We start from the raw sequence: 23,012 nt of genomic DNA on the forward strand, positions 1-23,012 counted from the left end.
TGCAAAGCGAGCACGGGGTGGGGGAGGCGAAGGGGAGTGGGGGGATGGGGCACCAACGCAGGCAGGCAGCCAGGGAAGATACAGCATGGGGGGGTTTAGTCACAGGGGAAAGGGGATCGTCAGAGTATAGGAATTCGTAAGATAAGGAGAGCAAGGAGAGCAGGGAGAGCTGCCTATGGGGTGCGCTGGCGAAAGAAGTTGGTACGGGGTGGGGGGGGGGCTGCTCAACAAGGCATGGCAAGGAGCGGCAAATACTGGGGTTGGTTGGCGGGGGGATGCGGAGCGAAAAGGAGGAGTGTTAGAGCTGGGCTCCTCGTATCCGCAGTGAGAGCGTAATAACATTTTTTAACAAAGCATGGAGAGTTGTTTTCCAGGAAGAGTGTATGGGCGTCACTTGCGACAATGGCAGGGGTAATTTGCTCACGGGGCGTAGTGGCACCGGTCTGAAATAACACAGAGCTCAATACCGGGTAGAGAGAGGGGGGTGCAAGTGTGGTGCACCGCAGGGGCCTCAACCCTTCGTGGCCCTACTAAGTTTACTTTCTTCTGTAAAATGGGCACGGTTCGATGCAAATGGTTCAGTTGAGAGCTCGAACAATTTAGTTAATTTCTTCCTTTGTTTAAGTGCTGGGTGCAGGCGACAGGTTCACTTAGTGTTCTGTTTTCCTTCTTCATGTTGTTTGAAAAATTATTGTTCTGCAGTTGCATCGCGGTAAAAATGCAGATTTTGCAGCATTTTGCATGCCCCCAATTTATAGCTGTAATTTATTTAGGCGTTTTAGATGGCGCGGACTTTGCCTGGGGGTGTCGGAGCGCTTTGCGTTTGGTGCAGTGGTGGTGCATGGGGAAAAGATTACAAGTGAACAGTAGTGATGCATGAGGAGGGTTATACGGGTGGGCAGATTGCGGGGGCGGGTGTTGGGTTGCGTGGGGCGGGGGTGACGGATGTGGGCGAACGGAGTACAGGAGGTAGCAAACGGTACATTACAGGGGAAAAATTGACGTGTGTGCAGGTTACAACAAGGGAGCACTAAAAGAGCAGGCTTGTGATTTATGTCAAAACAAGAGGCCAAGACGGTCAAAATGTCAAATAGCAAATTAATAAGGCTCATTGTGCGTAAAAATATGCCAAATGAACAAAAGGTAACCTAATCCGGTCAGAGTGGCAAGTCCGGGCGTTCCTAGGCATCTTACGGCCTGAAAAACTCTGTTTAATTGCGTGGCAGAATGACAATGGTAACAGTGGACTGCGTCTTAAGTTAAAGAAGTAAGCATTGCGGTTGTTATATACAGTACAAAAATGTATCCGTTAACAAATGATTGAGGTAGATATAAATACATTTAAGTAAATTGTAAAGACATACTGACGGGCGGCAGCACCGGTAAAATGTACTTTGGTTTAGATGGTAGTTGGAAAAGCATATAAATACATCAATGGTCATGCTTAAAACATTCCTTGTACAAAATGGCAATTAATGAAAAAAAGAAAAGGAGACACGGCCTGCCGGCCGTGAAACTGAAAGCACGGCCGGCCGTGAAAAAGCCTTTGATGCAGCAGGGGGCAATTAGGGGAGGAGAATGGCTGGGCTGAGTCAGGGCAGAGCGCAAAGCCTTTGATGCAGCAGGGGGCGGAGCGGGAAGAGCTGCTGGCGGCACCAAGCTGACGATTTGATGCTGTGCACGCGCATTTTAACTCATTGCGCTTGCGCATTGAGTTAAAAGCGCACATGCACTGCATCAAATCGCCAGTCTATTTAAACTCTGTTTAAGCCCCTATGGTCTCGCTCCGCTCAATGCGCATGCGCATTGACAGGCGAGACCTAAAAAAGGTAAACAATGCGCGATCTGCAAACCCTGCATGTTCTTGGTAAGCCCACACACTGTCTTTCTCAACTCTGGTAGGCTACCGACCTAAAAACTACTACGCTAAAACTCAGAAATGAACCCATTCAAACTACACCTGTGCTGTGAGCAAATGCCTGGCTTTCATGGAATCCACAAAGAATTCCAGGATTACAACTGTATCTGTAACGGTCACAGATTCCCAGGCTCGGTCTCTCACAAATTCACTTAGGCAGAACGAGAAAAGACATGCGGAAATTAAAACCGATAGCCTATTTGTAACAAAAAATTTAGCTGTCCTCTACAACGCCATCAACCCTGTGGGTATTCTTTCCCATCGGGTTTACTTCTAAGACCATAATTCTACTTTACGCGGGCAAATTTTTTTAATTAATTAACAGGATTTGTATTAAAAAATGCTACCATATGTGCTTATCTGTTCCACATAGGTTTGCAGATGTAGATGTCAATCTGGCCCCAAGTGAGTACGGTCCTGATTTAGATCTCGGTGGACGGGTTACTCAGTCACAACTGTGACGGATATCCTGTCCGAAAAATATATATCCCATAAAATAAAATGGGATTTTTATTTCAGCGGACAGGATATCCGTCACCGTTGTGACGGAGTAACTCGTCCACCGAGATCTAAATCAGGCCCTAAGTTACCAACAGGATGCAATTCATTGCAGGACCAATATTCTCCACGTGAAAAACGAGAGGGGAAAAAAACACACACACACACACACACACCCTCTCCCTTACACAGCGTGCCACGGCATGCTGGTCACACGGAGCACATGCAGTGCTGTTACGGGTTAGTAAGGAATGTACAGCTTGTGTGGAGAAGTTCGGGCATATAATTCACTGTCCCTTGTGAGCCATTCATAGTTCCTGAAACACAGGGTTGATCAATGTATAATTAACAGATGATGCTTAGTGGAAGAATCCAGAAGCATAAAGTCTGGAATACTCAAGATAAACTATTGGTAGAACGTCAGGCCACAATGAGACTGGATTGGAGAGGATCAGGAGTGACATTAGAACTTTTGTGGACGCTGTTATATTTGGTCAGACCACTAGAAGTCGATACATATCCACAGCAGATGATAATCGTAGGCCACAAACCCCACACGGTACTAAGGGGCAAAGTGATCGGAGCACATCTGGTATAAAAAAAACACATAACGTAACAGAAGCAGCTGGAGGAAAGCTGTGTATGTCTGTAGAAGAGAAGAAAGGCAGTGATCAAGTTAGATATGCCCAGCAGCGCTTACTGACATCCAGCTGTTTGGTATTCCTGTAACTTAGGAAATACAAGTACAATCTTCCCACCTTTTGACCAGATCCGTATGGTAAAACAGGCACCTGTGTGTCAGCAAATAACAGGGACAGTTCCTACTACCCCGTGAATTAGATAACTTAAGGATGACCATCAATCCTCGTGTTCTTACATCTCATTAGACGGTAGTAAGCATACCTCTGAAGAACTTAGGAAAACGCATGCAAATCTTGTATCTCGCCTCTCTATCCGACGAAAAAGAACAGCATATACACCCAGTAAACCCAACACCTTCTAGCTCAGAAATTCAGCTGTGCATCTTCTAGCTCAGATTAAAAACATGTGTTGCCTTTTACCTGCCTCTAAATAGCACAGTTATTTAAACTGGAGAACATTGAAGGAATTAGTTAATATTTATGTATTGTAATTGTTTTATAGTGCGCTGAAAGTCAACTTGCAGTCGCTTATAGGTGGGTACTGAGTAAGCGGAAAACCGGGTTGAACGGCAGAGTTCATTTACGGGATCCTAATGTCCTTATGAAACAAAGGACTGATGAGAGGCTATCCGAACGTGACAAGGTCAGTGGGATAAACAACAAAATAACACTATTATCAATATAGAAAATAAAACACAGATATGTTGAGTTATTGACGATAACTGATCTCCTACACTGGGCATACGACATAGCTTTCTGCAGGCCTAAGATCAACACTTGCCCAAAAAAAGCCTTGTTCGAACAGAACAGTCTATACAAGCCACAAAGACAGTCCACGCCTTTTCTCCACTGGTGCAGAGACCACTCTACTGGAGAAAAAGTCCAACGGAGTATTTTGTACATTTCAGAGGGCGCTAAGTATGAAAACTAGAAATATGGACATAACTGGATTACAGTTTGTATCAAAGCGAAGAGCAAACCTACGGCCAAGATGACAGAACATACAACACCTCACTCATGTCAGGACTATGGACACATTAAGACTATGAATGAAAATGAGCATGACTTCCCTCTTCGCAGGTTCTTTCCGTAACAACCTCTCCTCATGTGCCCTACTCTTCTTCATAACGGTTTGCTACATTGCATTGTTCTTCTTTCGGGCCAATTTGCAGCTTACCACCAGAACATACACTCAGAGTGCATTTCACAATCATCTGACAAAAGCAGAAATCTTAAACCAACTACAAGTTGTCAACTACTCTAATGTAATCACTTAATTAATAACCATACCTTATCTTTTAAGTTCTAGTTTAACACTGGTTACCAAAACAAAATAATTTAAATGCCAATGAACCTTAGATTTAACGCTTACCAGGATAATTTTGAGAGCACAAGATTATCACCTATTACCTTCAAACAGAAGAACCCTGGGCTAACAAATGAAATAATTTTCATCAAAAGACTGCAAGGGGAAAACTTAACAAATTAAACAATGGAATATCCACTGACCCTGTATTCCCGGAGGAGCACTGAAAAGTGTTTCAACGCCTCAATAGCAGTAAGCACTAAATAAATGCAATTACAGTTCAAAAAGTACAAATTACTTCCGGTTCACAATAGACTTTATGGTGGCATGCCTTCCACAGCAGGCCCCTTAAATGTGTACCTCTTTGATGATTTTAAGGAAAGTATAGAAGCTCGTTTTACTGAGCCCTGTTTGCACTGTTTTTCGGTTCCCCCTTCTGAAATGTTGATAACCGTCTGTAAAAGTGTCAAATCAGGTTCCCCTCGTGACCCGGCCCCCCCCCCGAAAGTACTTATTGCTAGTCTAGAAGTTCTGGAACCCTATTTTAGACATATAATTCAACTATCCTTCTCCTCAGCCTCCCTTCCGGGAGATTGGAAGAAAGCAATAGTACTACCAATCAAAAAGAAACCCAATGTAAGCCAGGACATATTGGAAAACTTACGTCCCATCTCCCTCAATCAATCAATCAATCAAGGACATTTATAGAGCGCACTACTCACCCAGAGGGTCTCAAGGCGCTAGGAAGGGGGGGGGGGTGCTGCTACTGCTCGAACAGCCAGGTCTTGAGCTTCTTCCTGAAGGAGAGGTGGTCCTGGGTCAGGCGGAGGTGGGTCGGAAGGGAGTTCCAGGTCTTGGCGGCCAGGTAGGAGAAGGACCTTCCTCCTGTTGTCGCTCTTCGGATGCGGGGGACGGCGGCGAGGGCGTGGTTGGTCGATCGGAGGTGGCGTTTGGGAGCATAGAAGTTGAGGCGGCTGTTGAGGTATCCTGGGCCTTGGTTGAGTAGGGCTTTGTGTGCGTGGGTGAGGAGCCGGAAGGTGATTCTTTTGTTGATCGGGAGCCAGTGCAGGTCTCTCAGGTGTCTGGAGATGTGGCTTCGTCTGGGGACGTCGAGGATGAGTCTCGCCGAGGCGTTCTGGATACGCTGGAGTCTCTTCTGGAGCTTGGCGGTGGTTCCGGCGTAGAGGGCGCTGCCGTAGTCCAGACGGCTGGTGACGAGTGCCTGGGTGACCGTCTTCCTGGTTTCGGTGGGGATCCACCGGAAGATCTTATGTAGCATGCGCAGGATGTTGAAACAGGACGAGGAGACGGCGTTGACTTGTCTGGTCATGGAGAGGGAGGAGTCCAGGATGAAGCCCAGGTTGCGTGCGTGGTCTGTCGGTTTGGGTGCGGTGCCCAGGGCAGGGGGCCACCAGGAGTCGTCCCAGGCGGAGGGCGAGGAGCCCAGGATGAGGACTTCCGTCTTGTCTGAGTTCAGTTTCAGGCGGCTGGTTGTCATCCACTCGGCTACGTCTTTCATCCCTTCGTGAAGGTTGGCTCTGGCGGTGGCGGGGTCGTTGGTGAGGGAGAGAATCAGCTGGGTGTCGTCGGCGTAGGAGATGATGTTGAGGTTGTGTTGGCGTGCGATGGCCGCGAGGGGGCTCATGTAGACGTTGAAGAGGGTGGGGCTCAGCGAGGATCCTTGAGGGACGCCGCAGATGACTCCGGTGGCCTCTGACTTGTACGGTGGTAGGCGGACTCTCTGTGTTCTTCCGTCGAGGAAGGAGATGATCCATTCCAGTGCCTTCTCGTGGATTCCGACGTTGCTGAGGCGCTGCACTAGGGTGCGGTGGCAGACAGTGTCGAAAGCTGCGGAGAGGTCTAGGAGGATGAGGGCCGCTGTTTCTCCGTTGTCCATCAGGGCTCGGATGTCATCGGTGGCAGCGATGAGGGCGGTCTCGGTGCTGTGGTTGGCTCGGAAGCCAGACTGTGAGGGGTCGAGGGATCCATTTGTCTCGAGGAAGGTGGCCAGCTGTTTGTTGACGATCTTCTCGATGACTTTGGCTGGAAACGGGAGGAGCGAGATGGGGCGGTAATTCTTGAGTTCGGTGGGGTCCGCTGTAGGTTTCTTGAGTAGGGCGCTGAGTTCGGCGTGCTTCCAGCTCTCCGGGAAGGTGGCGGTGTTGAATGAGGTGTTGATGATGTCCCGCAGGTGGGGTGCGATGACAGCGTCGGCCTTGTTGAAGACGTGGTGAGGGCAGGGGTCGGTTGGAGATCCGGAGTGGATGGAGTTCATCATGCGGACGGTGTCTTCGGTGCTGATCGGCGTCCAGGCGCGGAGGGTGGTGGTGGGGGGCGGCGGTTCGGTCGTGGTGTGCGTCGGTTGAGTGCTGAAGCTGTTGTGTATGTCCGCGATCTTGTTGTGGAAGTAGGAGGCGAGGGAATTGCAGAGGTCTTGCGAAGGGGTGATGTCGTTGTTTCCGGCGTTGGGGTTGGAGAGCTCTTTCACGATGTTGAAGAGTTCCTTGCAGTTGTGTGCATTGTTGTCCAGTCGGTCCTTGAATGCAGTTTTCTTGGTGGTGCGGATCAGTTGGTGGTGCTTCCGGGTGGCAAGCTTGAGGGTGGTCATGTTGTGCGGAGTTGGTTCCCTTCTCCAGTCTTTCTCGAGGGCTCGGCAGTTCTTCTTGGAACTCATGAGTTCGTCGGTGAACCATGGGGCCTTCTTGCTGCCGGGTCTGTTGGGCGGGGTCCTCAGTGGGGCGAGTTCGTCCGCGCAGTTGCTGATCCACTTCGTGAGGTTGTCGGCGGCCTGGCTGGGGTTCGCTGAGCTGGCGGGAGGGTGCTGGCTCAGGGAAGCGGCGAGCTGGTCGGCTGTGATCTTGTTCCAGCTTCTTCGAGCAACCTGTTGCTTGTGGTGGTGGATCGTCGATCGTCGTCGTTCCCTCCTACCTTACCTTGCGAAAGTGACCGAAAAATTAGCCAACATCCAACTTATGAATCACTTAGAATCTAATAAATCCCTGCACAGCTCCCAATCTGGTTTCCGGAAGAACTACTCCACCGAGACAGCCCTCCTGAGAGCGACCGAAACTCTGCGAGTCGGAGCTGATGAAGGTCACACAATGGCACTTATTATGCTGGACCTCAGCGCTGCGTTTGACACTGTAGCACACTCCATCTTGCTGCAGTGTCTAAACAGAGCTGGGGTCACCAAGGCGGCATTAGGTTGGCTAAAAGCTTTCCTCACTGACCGCAGTTTCCAGGTTCAGAGAGGCACGTTTCTCTCAAACAGCATAGCCTTAGAACAGGGGGTGCCTCAGGGCTCTGCCCTGAGCCCCACCCTGTTCAACCTTTATATGGCCCCGCTGGCAGATGTGGTCCAATCGTACAGCATAAAATTAGTATCTTATGCCGACGACACTCAGCTGCTCATCTCCCTATCACAGGCACCCACCTTAGCAGCTGCCAACTTTAAAACCTGTATGCAGGAGCTTGCAGGCTGGATGAATCAACACTGCCTGAAGCTCAACGGCTCAAAAACTGAGGTTCTAGTGATAGGGGGCAATGATGCTAGCTGGACTCAGGCATGGTGGCCTCCTTGTCTGGGTCCTCTACCTATCCCTTGCAAGGAGGCAAAGAACCTGGGGGTCTGGGTTGATCCCAAACTCTCTTTTGAGAGCCACGTCCATAAAGTAGTAGGGAAATGTTTTGGGGTATTGAAGACCTTAAATCGTACTCTGGACCTTCTTCCTTTAGAGGCCAGACGCACCATGACCCAAGCATTAGTCACCTCCCGTATTGATTACGGAAATGTGCTACTACTGGGGACAACAGAAAAGAACATTAGAAGGCTGCAGGTTCTTCAAAATACGGCAGCGCGGCTAGTCCTCAGACTCCCCAAAAGAGCAGCATCTAAACCCACTTTGGCTGCTCTTCATTGGCTTCCCATAAAAAAGAGGATCCTATTTAAAGCGCTTCTAATCTGCTATAGGATAACCTCGCTGAAAGCCCCTGAATATCTGAAGGATCTTGCCATCCCCTACGAGCCCAACCGAGCACTTCGCTCTATGGGCATGGGTCTTCTTAAAGTCCCTCGGATAAAGAAGGCCAGAATGGGAGGCCGCTCCTTTCGCGTGATGGCAGCCAACCACTGGAACTCCCTCCCAACGAACATCAGATTAGCAGAGTCAGAGACAACATTTAGGAAACTTCTAAAAACCTATCTGTTTACCCTTTAGGCTCTCCACTCCATTTTTTGCTGCTCTCTCCACAGCGCGGGGACACGCCGGGATGGCGTCACCAGGCGCTCTACAAAGTCCTTTATTATTATTATTATTATTATTATTATTATTATTTTTAAACTAGAAGTGCATGAAATGGAGAATATTTTTTGAGTCCTTCATGAAGGCTTATGGCGCACTCAGAGTGAATAAAAATGTTCACTCTGGGATTTCTGCTTGAAAACGGTACATTCCAGTAATATTTTCCTGCACTTTTAACTTTATTCGTTGTAAAAAAAAAAAATAATCCAGCGTAAGATTTTCAATGCACAGTGAGCAACATTCTCCCCCAGAACACCAATCTTCATAAAAACACCACTTGAAGCAAGATTGAATTAGTGGGAACTTTATGCATGATTACCAGCAGTGGTCACCTCGGTGCATCATGCAGGATATTCACCAGTAATGTAAAAATGTTTTGTCAATGTGGTCTGCCTCTACATGGGTCATTTCAATTTTGGTATATATATATGAATTCAACTACGTAAAACCTAATGTAGTAGGCTGGGCTTCTCACAAGAGATTACTTACAGGTAACAGGAGAGCTACCAGTAGCTCACGAGCTACTCGTTGGAGAAGCCTGCATTAGATCCGAAATTATGGCGCAAATAGGCTAGCAGCGCAAATGTTACCTCGCTGTGAGCAAGAACATTAACTCACTAAAACAGTAAGGGTGGTAAAGAAAACTTCTTAAGTGGCATAGAAACAAACAGGATAGTGAGGAAACGTTTTGGAAGGGAAACATGAGGACTATTTTGGGCTGAAAATGTAATTGTGTAGTTTAGACTGCGACTGTTGTCAACATGCTTCCCAAAGGCCACACGCAGGACGTGCTGAATTAACCGTTTGGGGATGTTTGCACTCGAGCTGCTATGGCAACGGATGCCAAGAGAACGTGCGTAGGAATGCCAAATACACCAGCAAACCTTTCCCTCCTCTCAGACCGCCAAAAACAAGCTACCTCCAATCTCATCACCCGGGGCTGCAACGCTTCTGCTCCAACTCCTCTCAGGAGAAAGTAGGCCTGCCTGCCTGCCCTTGGGTGCATTCTTGGATATAACAGCCCCTAACTTACATGTTTCTGAAATACAGCAGCAACGTCTGCTGTCACAACGCCAAACAAGAAGTCAGAGGCCAGAGAGATGTGCCAAGAGACAAAAAGACATGTGACTAGTCGGTGAACGCTGCGCTACTCCAAAACGCGAACATGACATATCACTGTATGACATCCGCTGGAGCGGAAGCAGCCATCTTAGTAAACAGCACCGCTAGGCCACATATCTTCTGACTGCATGCAAGATTTAGGCACCGCCGCAGGCATACACCGATAAAAAAAACACACACACCGAGCCCAATTAAATCATTAACCGTCCCCACCGACAGGCTCATGATTCTGCGGACGTGGGAGGGTGTGGATGGGCCTACAGAACGACAACGAGACACTAGGAAACCTACCCACCCCCAACAGCCCCCAAAGACAAGTAGACTGTGAAAGACCTCCCTGTCTGCATTGTCCCCATTAAGAGTGAGACAAAGGGTCGGCAGCAATTAACATAACAGACTAATGTGCGCCCCTCATCCCTGGACGAGTTCGGTTTGACTTAACATAAAAAAGCAAACATTTACAACTAGTTAGGTCAGACGCATATCCACTGTTGAAATCAACCTTCGTCGTCTGGCGGATGCAGGTAAAAATACTGTCTCGAGGAGCATACATTAACATAAGTGTGTAACTGACCCCCGAGAGAACATGCCAGCAGCCTCGTTAACTTGCACGTTACCAAGAGGGGTTAAGTGAAAGACCAACCCACCCGTACCCAGCCTCTCTTCATGTCTCTCTAGCTGAAGCGGTCGTATGCACAAGACCCGACAACAAAACACAAAGGGTTTCTGAGGACACAGATCACAATCTGGGAAAATAGGACAATATCCCCACGGGCAACGGGAGACGCAGGGAAGTACTGAGAGAAGGAACTGAACAAAAAATAGTCGTCGAAAAACACAAAATAGACTGCTGGGGGTACAGTGTGTACACAGACAGCGCTAGAGTGTCTACAAACAAGGAAAACAAACGGGTTTGAAGTTCAAGTCCCCAAATTGTTCAATACTTTCACATACTACACATGCCTCAACAGAGACAGGAGACATGCCAGTCTAACACAAAAGGCAGAAGCTTCTATAAACAACACACGGGTCTAGGCAGACAGATATGCGAAGGGGCCGCACTCTAAAGGCTTAGTTAAAACACACAGCATTCTACAAAAAATACAGGCTTCACAAGACATGATAAAGACAGAACGCAGCAACACCAAGACACACAGCATAGGATAAATCGATATTGATTGCATTACACATCAGGCGCTTGTTTTGTATTATGCGAAGATAGATTTTGTATACTGTGAAACTGTTAAAACAATACCATATAAGTCCGACTTAGAAAAGTACATGAACACTTTTAAACTAAATACCGAACATTTGTAACTTCGCCAGGGAGGGGGCGGTCTATGTTGACACACTGGGTGCAGGTTTAAAGGTCTCATGTTGCACATCTCTGAACACAGACAGATGCAGTCTCCGCCCTCCGTCCCGCCCACAGAACTGCGCTCCATAGACAGGGGATCCTCCCAGCTTCAACGAGACTGCCCATGAAGCACAACAACGTTTAGGAGGGCCTCAGACTCGGTATATTCAGAAGCAAACTTTAACTCGGATGTATTAATGCTTTACCAACAATAAAGTAAACGTATTGCATTTGCACCTGCCATTTCGTCTCGTAGACCAGATGTGTTCATAGCAGCAGCACCTGCACCGTTTGTAAACAACTTCCTTCTCCACTCACTCCTGGCATGAAATCAACACACTGAGGGGAACGTTCGGTTTTCTATCAGTGCTTTCGAACCCTGTTTAACAGCCAAGGCAGCTGAAACCAAGAATACACTAAAGTAATTTTTGCGATCATAGAGATGAACACATTTGTTTGAGTCTTACATAGCAGAAAACGAAGGTTGTCCAGCGGAACGCTAGCTGCCATAGCAGTTCAGCTGAGGAACCACGGGGTATCGTATTCTTATCCCGTCATCCCCACCTTCGCCACCTCTCCATGCCCTTGCTCCCCTTTAAACTGACTGCGAAAACAAGAAGCGCCGCACACTGCTGTATTACGAGCATTTAAAACACCGGCCGCGGCGGGGCCTACCTGATCCGCTTTCAGCGACCGACAGGTGTATTCCACCTGGTTCCAAAACAGCACCATTGTCAGCTCAGCCGCGGGTTCAAGAGACGAATGGCCGCCTGCGTGCAAGCCACAAGAGAGCAAAGCTCAAGGCGAACCGAGCAATCCACAACAATAACCGATGTAAACAAAGAGGCCCCGCCTCTCGGAGGCGGGGCCTCGAAAAGAGCCTGTGGGCCCTCAATAGCAACGATGCGCCGGCCTGCATGTGCCTAAGAATAGCAGGGCGCTTCCAAGCCTCTGGCTGCGATAAACCGACCCTGACGCCACCACTGGGCTGACATCGCCATGCCGACAGCAGGAAATTCCTGCTGGCCTGGCCAAGACATCGAGCACTGCCAAGAAGAACTCGAATCTTTACTCCAGTCAGTAACAGAAAACCAAACTGATAAACATGCGGAGAAAAACAAACGCGTCTGCTACAGTGCAGGCACAGCACATTCTCGCACCCCAAGGACTGGCGTCCAAGTAAACTATACCAACAAAAGCACAGGGATCGGAAAACTCCCATTTCACAAAGTTGTCAATATTCCTACCCTGGAGTCTCCCTAGCACGATGCGAAATTGCCGACTCGACTCGGCTTTTACTGTACCAAACAACGTAAACACAGGGATTCACAAATGCTGTGTGCAAGCTTTGTATGCACAAATGTTTTTGCCACATTAAAGCCTGTGTTCTACTGGATATGCGCTGGGAAACAGTAGCAAAACATTGCTTTCAATGTAGAATGCATACGAAAGAAATAACTGTATGCGATAAACAGCACAGTTGCGCAGTCCCAGCACGAACGGTATGGGCACCTCATTTTTATAGGGCCTTGGTGCCCTGTGGGCACATTTCAAACCCCTCACGGCGCCCCCACTGGCTGGCGGGTTTCGCACCACTCTTTGCCCTTTTTGCTCTCTTTTTACCCCCTACCCCTCTCAGTTGGTCTTAGTGGGCCAGGGTGTAATTTCCTGCCCTTTGTTATGTCCCCTCCTGGGTATCACAGTTCCTGGGCCTTTAGAACCATTTACCGCACCAGCCCCTCTGGTCTCCTATGGGTGCTGTCCTCTGCTTCCGATGCATCAGTGCAAATTTCCGGCAAAACCCCCTAGCAGGCGTGCCAGAGTGCTGAACTCAATGGGCTTCTTCTTGACCTCCTTCCCCCCCTCAAGGTGCTGCCAACCTTTCATTTCTGCTTTGAGCGAAGGAGTTTCGGTGGGAAAATCCTCGGTGGCGAGCCTGGCAAATTGGGCTATCGCTGACAAGTGAGCCTGTGTCCAAGATCTGGTTTTGAACCACAGTTCTTCCGGGAAGGGAGTCATGACACTCTGCAGTGGGAGCTTGCTCCCTGAATTTCCCCATGTGGAAACGAGAGAGTGCATCTGCTTTGGTATTACTCATCCCCTGGACGTGTCTCGCCCTCACCAGGTTCCCTGTCGGCTGTAGCCTGACCAGTCTTCTGGGCAGCCTCAGAACTAATGGGCATATTGCCACCCCTGTACTGATGGGGTGAACTACAGCTTGGTTATCTGACCATAGTGTCAGCTGCATGTTGGTTAGCCTTGCTTTTCAAATAGTCAGACGATTGGGAACAATTTTAGAAATTAAATGCTCTTAGTTATCCCTGCAGCTGCTCAGCTTGGGGTGGCAGGGGGGGGGGGCGCATCGCTGTGCGCACCCCTTGTCCTCTAGTACAGCTCCAATGCCTAAGCTGACTGCTGCGTCTGTGTACAGGACTAGCTCCCTGTCTGGGACACATCCTTCTCTCCATATGAGGACTCCGTTGAAATCCTGTAGGAAGAATAGCCAGGCTTTCAAATCCTGTTTTGCCCCCAAGCTTAATCTGACATGGTGGTGTTTCTTTCAAAGTCCTTTTGTTAATTAGGTCAGCCTGCTTGCAAATACCCTCTCCATTGGGATAACCCTTGCTGCAAAGTTCAGTTTACCAATCAGTTCCTGCAGCTCGCCCAGGGTGGCCTTCTCCTCCCTACTAACACATATGATCTGGTCTTTCATATCTTGGACCTTATCTAAAGGAATTCGCAAGGGGCCCTCCTCGGAGTCGAGCTCAATCCCCAGGAAAATTATTTTGGTGGCTGGCCCCACGGTTTTGTCTGCAGCCAGTGGGGTGTCCAACTCCGATGCTAGTTGTTGAAATACGTCAAGTAGGTCCCTGCACTCTCCACCCCCTGGTTTGGCCACAAACAGGAAGTCATCCAGGTAGTGAAGCTTGCCTCCCTCTGGGTGCCTTTTATGCAGGGTCCATTCTTGGAAGGTACTGACATTATCAACATATGCACAAGGTACAGAGCATCCCATGGCCAGCTCCTTGTCAAAGTACAGCTCCCCATCGAACTCAAAACCCTGGAGGTGGTGGCTGTCTGGGTGGACTGGCAGGAGCCTAAAGGCAGATTCTATGGCTGCTTTCGCCATTAAAGCCCTCTGCCCGGCTGCACCCACCAAGTCAACTGCATCTTCTACTGATGTATATACTACTTGCAGTCCTCAGGGTTGATTCTATCATTAATAGACTCTCCCTCTGGAAATGACAAGTGGTGAACGAGCCTGTACTGCCCCAGCTCCTTCTTAAGCAACACTCCCAGTAGGGAGACAACCAGAGACCTAAGAGATCTTCTATCCTGCCAATCTCTTTATCTTTCAATATTTTCTTGCACACTATTTCTGGGTGAAGGAGAGCAGAGCACAGGTTATTTGATTCACCTGTCTCGACTTGCCCCAACTCTGGAATTTTGAAACCTCTTTCGAATCCTTCACATAACTGTGCGTCTGCATTATTGTCATAATGGTTAGCCAGCAGCCTTAGCGCCTTATTCACAGTATGGCAGTGTGACCACCGCCACCCTTGTGGGTCCGCCTGCCATATTTGGAGTGTGGCTGTCGGTCGGGCCGGCACAAGACCGCAATCTCTGCCGGGATCAAGGATCTCGCTGCGCCGGTGATCTGCAACCGGCCTCAATATGTATAACCTACATATCCACTGCCCTTTTCATGGCGGTGAGCCCGCCATGAAAAGGGTGGCGGACATAAAGGAATGGGGGCCCTAACAGGGCTCCCAGCCAGATCTGGGCCTGGAGGTGAATGCGGAGTGGTACACATTGTGCCCCCCTGGAATTGCATCCCTGTTCCTGCATGGTGTGGCATGCACGACATGGTGCATGCCACACTGTGAAGGAACATGCGGCAGGCGCAATCATGGCAGCAGTCTACTGTTAAGGCTCTTATGTGAGCCTTACACAGCTGCCGCAGTGAGACCGCCGCAGCACTGCCTTCATGGATTACACTCCTAATCCAGCGGGTGCACAAAGGGCTTGGCGCTCCTCCTGTCGGTGTAGAGGGCCGACAGGAGGACCGCCAAACTCGTAATAAGGCCCTTAGTCTGTGCGTAATGATAGAGGAGCAAGCTGTAAGCCCTCCATCCTCTTCCAGTCTTTGCTTCCCCAGTGCTACTTTTTTTCATGTCTTCTCTTTCACTTCTGCCTTTCATGCAGTCAACTGCTGGGTGCACCCCCACCAGCAGGTTGAGCACACATGACTGAACTTACAGGACGGGACCCAGGTGCACTCGTACCTGTCATACTTGTAACATATTGCAGTGGAGCTTTTTCCTGATGACCCTCTATTCCAACCTGAAAAGTGCTTCTGCTTATAGAAGGACTACTGTCTCTCCAGCTGACCCTTGAAAGGGCCCTTCGGAAAGAGCTGGGCCTTTCTCCCAGGCTCCCTGGTTACTATAATCTGGTGCATGTAGGTAGAAACGTCTTCTTCATCCCACTCCATGTCTGGGTGTGCTGGAATTTTTCTCCTAAAGGTTTTACCATAATCTAGCCATGCCTCTCCTGCAAACTGTCTATAAGCTTGGTGAATTTTTGATTCGTATAACTACACATCTTTGGCACAATGGGGGAACTTTTCAACTATCACACATGCCATTATCCTGATAACAATCAGCCAATTATCAAAGTTCTTCTCCTTCCTTACCCGTGCTCTATCCTTCCTATCCTCATCCTTTTTGTCGCATGTCATGAGGTCTAATCCTTCTATTTTTATCTCCAGCAATGAGAAGAGGAATATAAATTCTTTGCACCAAATAAGTTCCTTTACTGCAAAAGGTACCAGGCTAGCTAGCTCAGTGGCACTTGCTACCATCGCTGTATGACACAGTGTGCCCCTCCTGCATGCCTCTGGGGCTTGGCCAGCTTGCTTTAGATCCTTGGCTTAACTCCTTTCAGTGGAGCCCCATGCCTCAAAGGGGTCTGAGAAGAGCTGTGCTTGTTGACGGGGCCTCCTCAATGGTGTGGACTATGCCAGGACCCTGTAATGCTGCACTCTGTGCAGCACTTAGGTTTGCATTGCTACCCCCACGCCGCTTCAGCTCCAACCACTGCTGGTGAACAGCAGGGGCACGAATGATCTTGAGCAGGTCTGCACGATCGCACAAATCTGCTCATTCTCTGTAGTCTTTGCCTTCTTGCTGGCACTGGGTGCTGCATCAGGTGAGGGCTGAGATGTCTGCCCATATTCGCTCTGTCCTGTTGCCCTTTTCCCTTATCGGACGTAGGTGCGACAGGGCTTCTTTGGCTCTTCGGTCTCCTCGATGTCTGCCTGGCACACTTTGCTCTTCTCCTCACTTATGCCCTCGCTGCTTGGTTCCTGCAGGCCGCAAGACCACCCGACAACCTCTCAGCTGGGCCAACAGTCAATCTTTGCTGTGAGTGGTGGCTGCCTCTCTCGACATCCTTATTATTGCCTCATTGTCCTCTTGTTGCATACTATTGCTTGGTTCAGACATCCTTTCCGCCATGCCACCAACTGTTGCTAGTCCTTGTCCCTTTTTTGCCCCCCTTTGGGCCTTTCACAGCAGCTTGGGTCGCGTCACCCTTCTTAAAGGTCTGACCACAGCTGGCCTAGACACGTGGATTATATCGCCTCTAACCAGGCTGTCCCCATATGCGTCCACTCCTTCCACAGATTGCCCACTGCCCCACGGGTCGCATTCCCTTCTTAGGTTGTCCTCGGGTGCATGTGGTAACACTGATCAGCTGCCCCATGTATCGCATCAACTTTCTAGGCTGTCTCCAGGTGCTTGCGGTTATGCTGATCAGCTGAGCTGCGGAAGAGGGAGTGGAGGGAGGGGGGTGGGGGGGTTCTCACACCCTTGCGGCCGCTGGAGATTCAATGCTGCCCGCGGCCTCCCTTTCCAGTTTGGGCAGCCGAACAGAGTTATGTCGCTGAGCAATGCAGTTGTCCTCTGCGGCCCCTGGTGATCAAAGTGCTACTATCAAACAAACATTAACGGAGTACCATCAGAGACTGCTTCGAGAAAGCAATCTGAGTGGGATGACTACAAAAGAATAAGAAGAGAGTCCTTCTTTTATTTATATAACCCCTCACTCACCAACCTGGTTGGTGACGTGCTTCATCATCGGGGTCCACCCTGATAGCCGAGTGCCATCAGGGTGTGCTTCGACACCTCAATTACAGTGGAGCTGGTATTTGTGTGAGTGGTGTAAACAAAAAAATGTTAAAAATTGTCCTGGTATACTTATGTGAAATATAATTTTATTCTCAAGCTACTAGACAATATTAAAAGAAAGTGTGTGGATACAATAAGGTATGTTATGACCATGTGTATCACTATGTGCTAGGTCTACATGTTTCAACCCGTCCGGTGGAAAATACCGGGTTTTCTTCAGGACCGTAGGAAAATGGGTGGTCAGGGCACACTAACGTCCTGCCATTCCTAGATTCCTTGACCCTACTGACAAAAATCTGTCGTAGGGAAAAAACTCAAACCCAAATGGGTGATCGGTGCCGGAGTGTATTACGAATTTCTGTATAACATAGTACCCGATTAGTGTACGACGCATTGCATTATTCCTGTATAACAAACTACCTGATTAGTGTATGACGCATGGCATTATTTCTGCACAACGTACTACCTGATTGTCGTATGACGCATTGCATTGTTTCTGCATAACAAACTACCTGATTAGTGTATTACGCATTGCCTTATTTCTGCGTAACGACGTACGTGGTGGTTGTATTACGCATTGCATTACTCTTACATTGCAAAGTGCCCGATTGTTGCGTTACGCATTGCACTATTTTCACATTGCAAAGTGCCTGATTATTGTGTTACGCATTGCATTATTTTTACACTGCAAAGTGCCGGATTATTGTGTTTTGCAATGTAAAAATACTGCAATGCATAAGTGACTAACTCTAGAATTATGAACTGCATAACATGGTATTAGGATTACAGTGGAATGTTTAGCTCATGAATATCGCCAGAACGTACACGGGATGGCTGGCCTAACAACCGGCCAGGAGAGATAGTACACATATTCATATGTTGGATTTATATTGTGTGGTCTTATCGTATATCTTTTTACATTAAATGTATACTCTTTTTGATAAAACTCGTGTGGAGTCTACTTGTGGGGCAATCAATGGGTTGCTGTGAGCGTTGTTGCAAATACTTTACACATTTGCCTTGAAGATAAGCCTGGCTGCTTGTGCCAAGCTAACAAGGGGAGAGCAGGGGCTATCTCAGAAGGTGACCTTTTCCCTGATGTGGAACCGTGGGTCCCTATTTGGCCTAAGGTACCTACCTCAGCCAACCAGGGATACTGGGTCTAACAACTGGCTATGCTGTGAAAAAGTAGCACAACATATTGCTTTCTATGTAGAAAGCATATATAAGCGAAAAAATAACTGAATGCGATAAACAGCACAGTTGAGTTTATTTTTACCAATTTAGAATAATACTTTACACATTTTAATGGAAGCACTTCCTTGAAGGAAGTCAAGCCAGACCTAAAAAGTTAGTTCACGATTTCGAAATAGGCCGTTATTACAACAACAAAAATTAACAGCCATGCACTAATATATGGTGTATTTTGACATTAACAAACACACTACTTTGTGGGCCATTTAGAATATAAGGGGCATTGTGAAAAAACCTGGAGAAATGTGTGGCTTCCAGTGCATTGAAAACTGTTTTTGGATCAAGAAACAAAGACTGCATTCCACGTCTAAAAGGCACTAGAGCACAAACCAGCCACAGTATGACCTCTTCCTCGCACCCCCCCCCCCAAGAAGAGTGTCTGTCAGACCGAGCAAAGTCCAGCCTAGCAGACACTCTTCTTGTTCAGGGCAGGCAGCCAGGTGCTGTACTTGTGGTAAATGAGCATGTGCCTGGCTGCCTGGGCTGAAGTTTGCCAGGCTGAGGATTTCACAGCCCTGTGAGCATGACCACCTCAGCCTGGCAAAAGTGTTTTAAGGCCCTCCTCATGACGAGGGGGAAGCGTGACTGGAAGCCTCGTATCTGGGCGCTTGAGTTGTAAGCTCTGAACTGCCCTGGGCCAAGAGTTTATTGCTGACACTTCATCACAAGTGGGGCGAGGTCAGTAACTCTCACTTACCCCCATCCCACTCTAAGGCGAGGTAGGGACTCACTGGCTGACCTGTATGCGTATGTGTGAATACATGGGTGTGAGTGAGCATCTATGTGCGCTTGTGCGGCACACCCTCCCCCTTCCTGCTCAAAGTACCGTACGCCACTAGCAAAAGCATAAAGCTGGGGTTAATTTTACACCAATAATTGTGGAAAAAAGTATGAAACAAAGCGTGCACTTTACCATTAAATTTCCAGTCATGTCATGATAACTGGTTGTGGTAATGGCATTACTGAACTGTGGTAGATCAGCAAAACATATGACATTCTTAAATGACTCCATTAGTAGGGCAATGCTCTATTCTCCAAAACGGCAATGTAACACATCTCCCTTTACAAAAACAGCAGAATGTAGTCCTGAAAGAGCTTCCCTCAAAAACTTCCAAAAGAGGTAAGAATTTCTGTGTTGCCCGATGCCTCTAAGGGCCTTATGACAACATCAAATAACTCCACCACAGAGTTGACAATAGCAATGGCATTGACAATTGGAGGGAAGTAGTGGTGACAGAAGTAATAGGGATCATACGTGAAACCCTGAGGGTCACTTTAGAAATGACAAATTGCTGAGGTAATCAGTAATTTGATTCCCAATTCTTCCCAGTAGTTCACGGTTGGACCAGACATCCTTGGTATGGTTTTCCCCCCAACTTTTTGTCTTCGGTCATCCTGTTTTTGCCGGCTTTAGGACCCTGTGCACTTTACCACTGGGAACCAGTGCTAAAGTGAATGTGGTCTCTAGTTTAAACATAGTAAAAATAGCTTACACCCAATTGGCACATTTAGTTTACTGGTAAGTACTTAGTAAAGTTGTACTGCGTGTGCCCAGGGCCGATAATTTAAAAGCTACTAGTGAATCGGCAAACACAAGGAGATGATGGACGGAGCGCTGAAACTTTTCAGACACCCACCCTCAGTCACAGATCTGGGTTGAATCCATCATCCTTCTTTAGCTCACTTTGCCACCCCAGTTCAGACAAAGCTATATGCAAATCACTCAAAACCCTGTGCCTCATAGGAACAGTCCAGACTGAACTGCCAAGCCATGTCTTCCCTGTACCGGAAACAAGCATCCTGGGACCGGTTTCGGGCTAACAGCCCTCATCAGTCAGGGTAGCCTGAATCCACTGGCAAAGTGAGCAAGGGATCCACATCTGAGGATACCTTGCCAACTTAGGGTGAACAAAGCAAACACAGGGAGATAATGGACAGAGCACTGAAACATTTTCAGACACTCACCCCCAGTCACACATCTGGGTTGAATTCACCATCGTTCTTTAGCTCACTAGTGGATCTGAAGCACCCATTGTTCCACCCATTAGAGTAGCCCTTTAAACAGGTCTCAGGCATGTCATTGACCTGTGAGCGAAGTTCAAGCTGCCTTTTAGTCCTGGCAAAATAAACATTTTGCCAGGTTTAAATGTTACTTTTCAATACAAGGTAAGCCCTAAACAGTCCAGAGAGCAGGATGCAGTGTATTTAGAGAGTTGTACATGTACTTTTAAGTTTTACATGGCCTTGCAAAAACTCTTACATTCATTTTTATCTACTGCAAGGCCTACCTCGCTCATGGGATAACAGTGGGTGATCTTATTATATTTAATAAGTGATAGTCTGCTGCCCTGCTCCCTGAGTAGAAAGGACTGGACCCAGAACCACCAGAGTGACTACAAGGGCTAGTTGGCTGGCCTCTTGATAAGAGCCTCAGGAAGAGAAAAAGCATCAACCACCTCAAGTCAATCACCTGGGCTCTGTCTGCTGCTAGTCCTACTCCCCTCCCCAAGTGGTGAAAAGCGCAACCCAGTCCTCGACCCCTGGAAGTGGGCCTGAAGGTGCATTGCCAGCCCAGCTGTTGTCCTGTGAGCAGAACCGACGTAGTGCGAAGCATCCCAATTCAGGACCTCACATCTCAGCCTACAGCTTTCTCAGATGCGCCAAGATGCAACCTCGACACAGGCCTTCTATCAAAAGACCCTCTTCACAGCATCCTCGAAGACAACACAGTACTCCACATTGTAGCCCAGCAGCGTCTTAAGAACTGCCGCTGCACAACACATCCTCGATGCGGGATCTAGCAACGCTTCGCAAACCATAATGTAAGGTAATTTGTTCAGCAGGCCTAACATGGTCCATGTATCCGGCCCGTGCTTCATCGCTGTTGACCAAAACTTGTGACTTTGTCTCGGTCCGGCGTGACCAGATAACCACAGTAGGCACTTTGTGCTTTTAGGCACTAATTTCACATAAATCTTTAAAATTTCATATCTCTGGTTCTACTTAATGGATTTTTGCAGTTTTTATCTCAATTTATTAAAGTTTACTCTACGTTTCTATATTGGTGTGGTAGTTTTCTTGTGTTGTGTTTTCACTTTATTACTGTTAGAAGTGCTGCATAAGTATTTTATGCATTCTGTTTAAGTTAAAGCCTTCTGTATTTGTGCATAGCTACCAGAGGGTTAAGCACAGGCTAATTTTGGGATTACCTGGGTTTAACATCAACAAGAATTGTGGTTGTTGCTTGAGTAGGGTTTCACTCCATCCTCAACCAATAACCTTATTTCCTACATGCACCCTCCGACTTTCACAGTTTTCAGCATGCAGAGTCCCCGAGTGAGCATTCAGGAGTAATAAGGAGCTTATAGGATTCAGCAAAACGTATCAGTAAAGGATGATACAGTACTTTTAGGGTTCAGGGAACGATATTAAATGGTGCTTATAGTTCAAGGAAGGGTAGCATTACGAGTAAGTAAGAGGTTTAGGGTTCAGGAAAGGGTAGCATTAATGGGATTCTAGGGTTCAGAGAAGTTTATTGTAAAGGGTTAATAAGGGGCTCTAGAGTTCAGGGAAGGGTAGCATTTAGCACTGGCACAAGATTTTCAGGGTTTAGGGAAGGGTAACATTAATGGGCAATAAAAAGCTGTTAGGGTTCAAGAATTTACAGAGTTAAGGAGTAGCAACTTTCAAGTGCATGGAAGGGTGGTGTTAAGGATAGTGATTTAAAAAAAGTTTTATATAGAGTTTGGGGAGAGGTAGCGTTAAGGGGAGCAAGGAGTTTGTAGGGTTCAGGAAAGAGTATAATTCAGAGGTGGATATGTTTTTTTAGCGCTCATGGAAGGGTAGCGTTTAAGGGTAGTAAGGTTTTTTATAAGGGTTAGGGAAGGGTATCGTTAAGGAGATGGAAGGGATTTTCTGGGTTCAAGAAAGTGTTGCTTTATAGGGTTTTTATGGTGCAGGGATGTGTAGCGTTAAGTGGAAGTTAAAACTCTGAAGGGTTCAGGGATAGGTAAAGTTAAGCGGTTTGTAGGGCTCAGGGAAGAGTAGCATCAAGAGGAATTAGGAGATTTTTAGGGTTCAATGAAGAGTACTGTTAAGTCGTAGCAAGGGTCATTAGGGTTCAGGGATAGGGAGTGTAAGGGTAGTTCAGGTTAGTGTAGCAGTAAGGGTTAGTAAGGGTTTTTAGGTTTCAGGGATGGATAGGTCTAAGCGATGGTAAGAGGGTTTTAGGGTGAAGGGATTTTGGGGGAGGCATTACTTGGTAATAAAGGGTTTTAAGGTTCAGGGAAGGGGTAGTATAGTTTTCTAGGGCTTATGAATTTATAGCTGTAAGGTGTAGTTAGGGCTTTTTAGAGATCATTAAAGGATAACATTAATGGGTAGTAAGAATGTTTAAGGTTCAGGGATGGGTATCATTCTGGGGT

The 23,012-nt window shown here is 47.7% G+C and overlaps 1 protein-coding gene across 5 annotated transcripts in view; it reads right to left on the bottom strand.

Annotated features, from left to right (window-relative positions):
- Positions 1 to 23,012, bottom strand: part of TBCEL (tubulin folding cofactor E like) — a 526,320-nt gene that overhangs the window by 117,500 nt on the left and 385,808 nt on the right. The window contains exon 1 of one of the 5 annotated variants that reach the window (XM_078682154.1): positions 11,819 to 11,979. The exons of the other annotated variants lie outside the window; for them this stretch is intronic. Within the exon in view, the coding sequence (XP_078538280.1) occupies positions 11,819 to 11,875 (57 nt within the window). The 5' untranslated portion in view covers positions 11,876 to 11,979. Of the gene's footprint in view, positions 1 to 11,818; positions 11,980 to 23,012 lie in introns of those variants that run through there. 5 annotated transcript variants of the gene reach the window in all.

The sequence above is a fragment of the Lissotriton helveticus genome, chromosome 3_1, assembly GCF_964261635.1.
Source record: "Lissotriton helveticus chromosome 3_1, aLisHel1.1, whole genome shotgun sequence".
NCBI classification, from domain to species: Eukaryota; Metazoa; Chordata; class Amphibia; order Caudata; family Salamandridae; genus Lissotriton; species Lissotriton helveticus.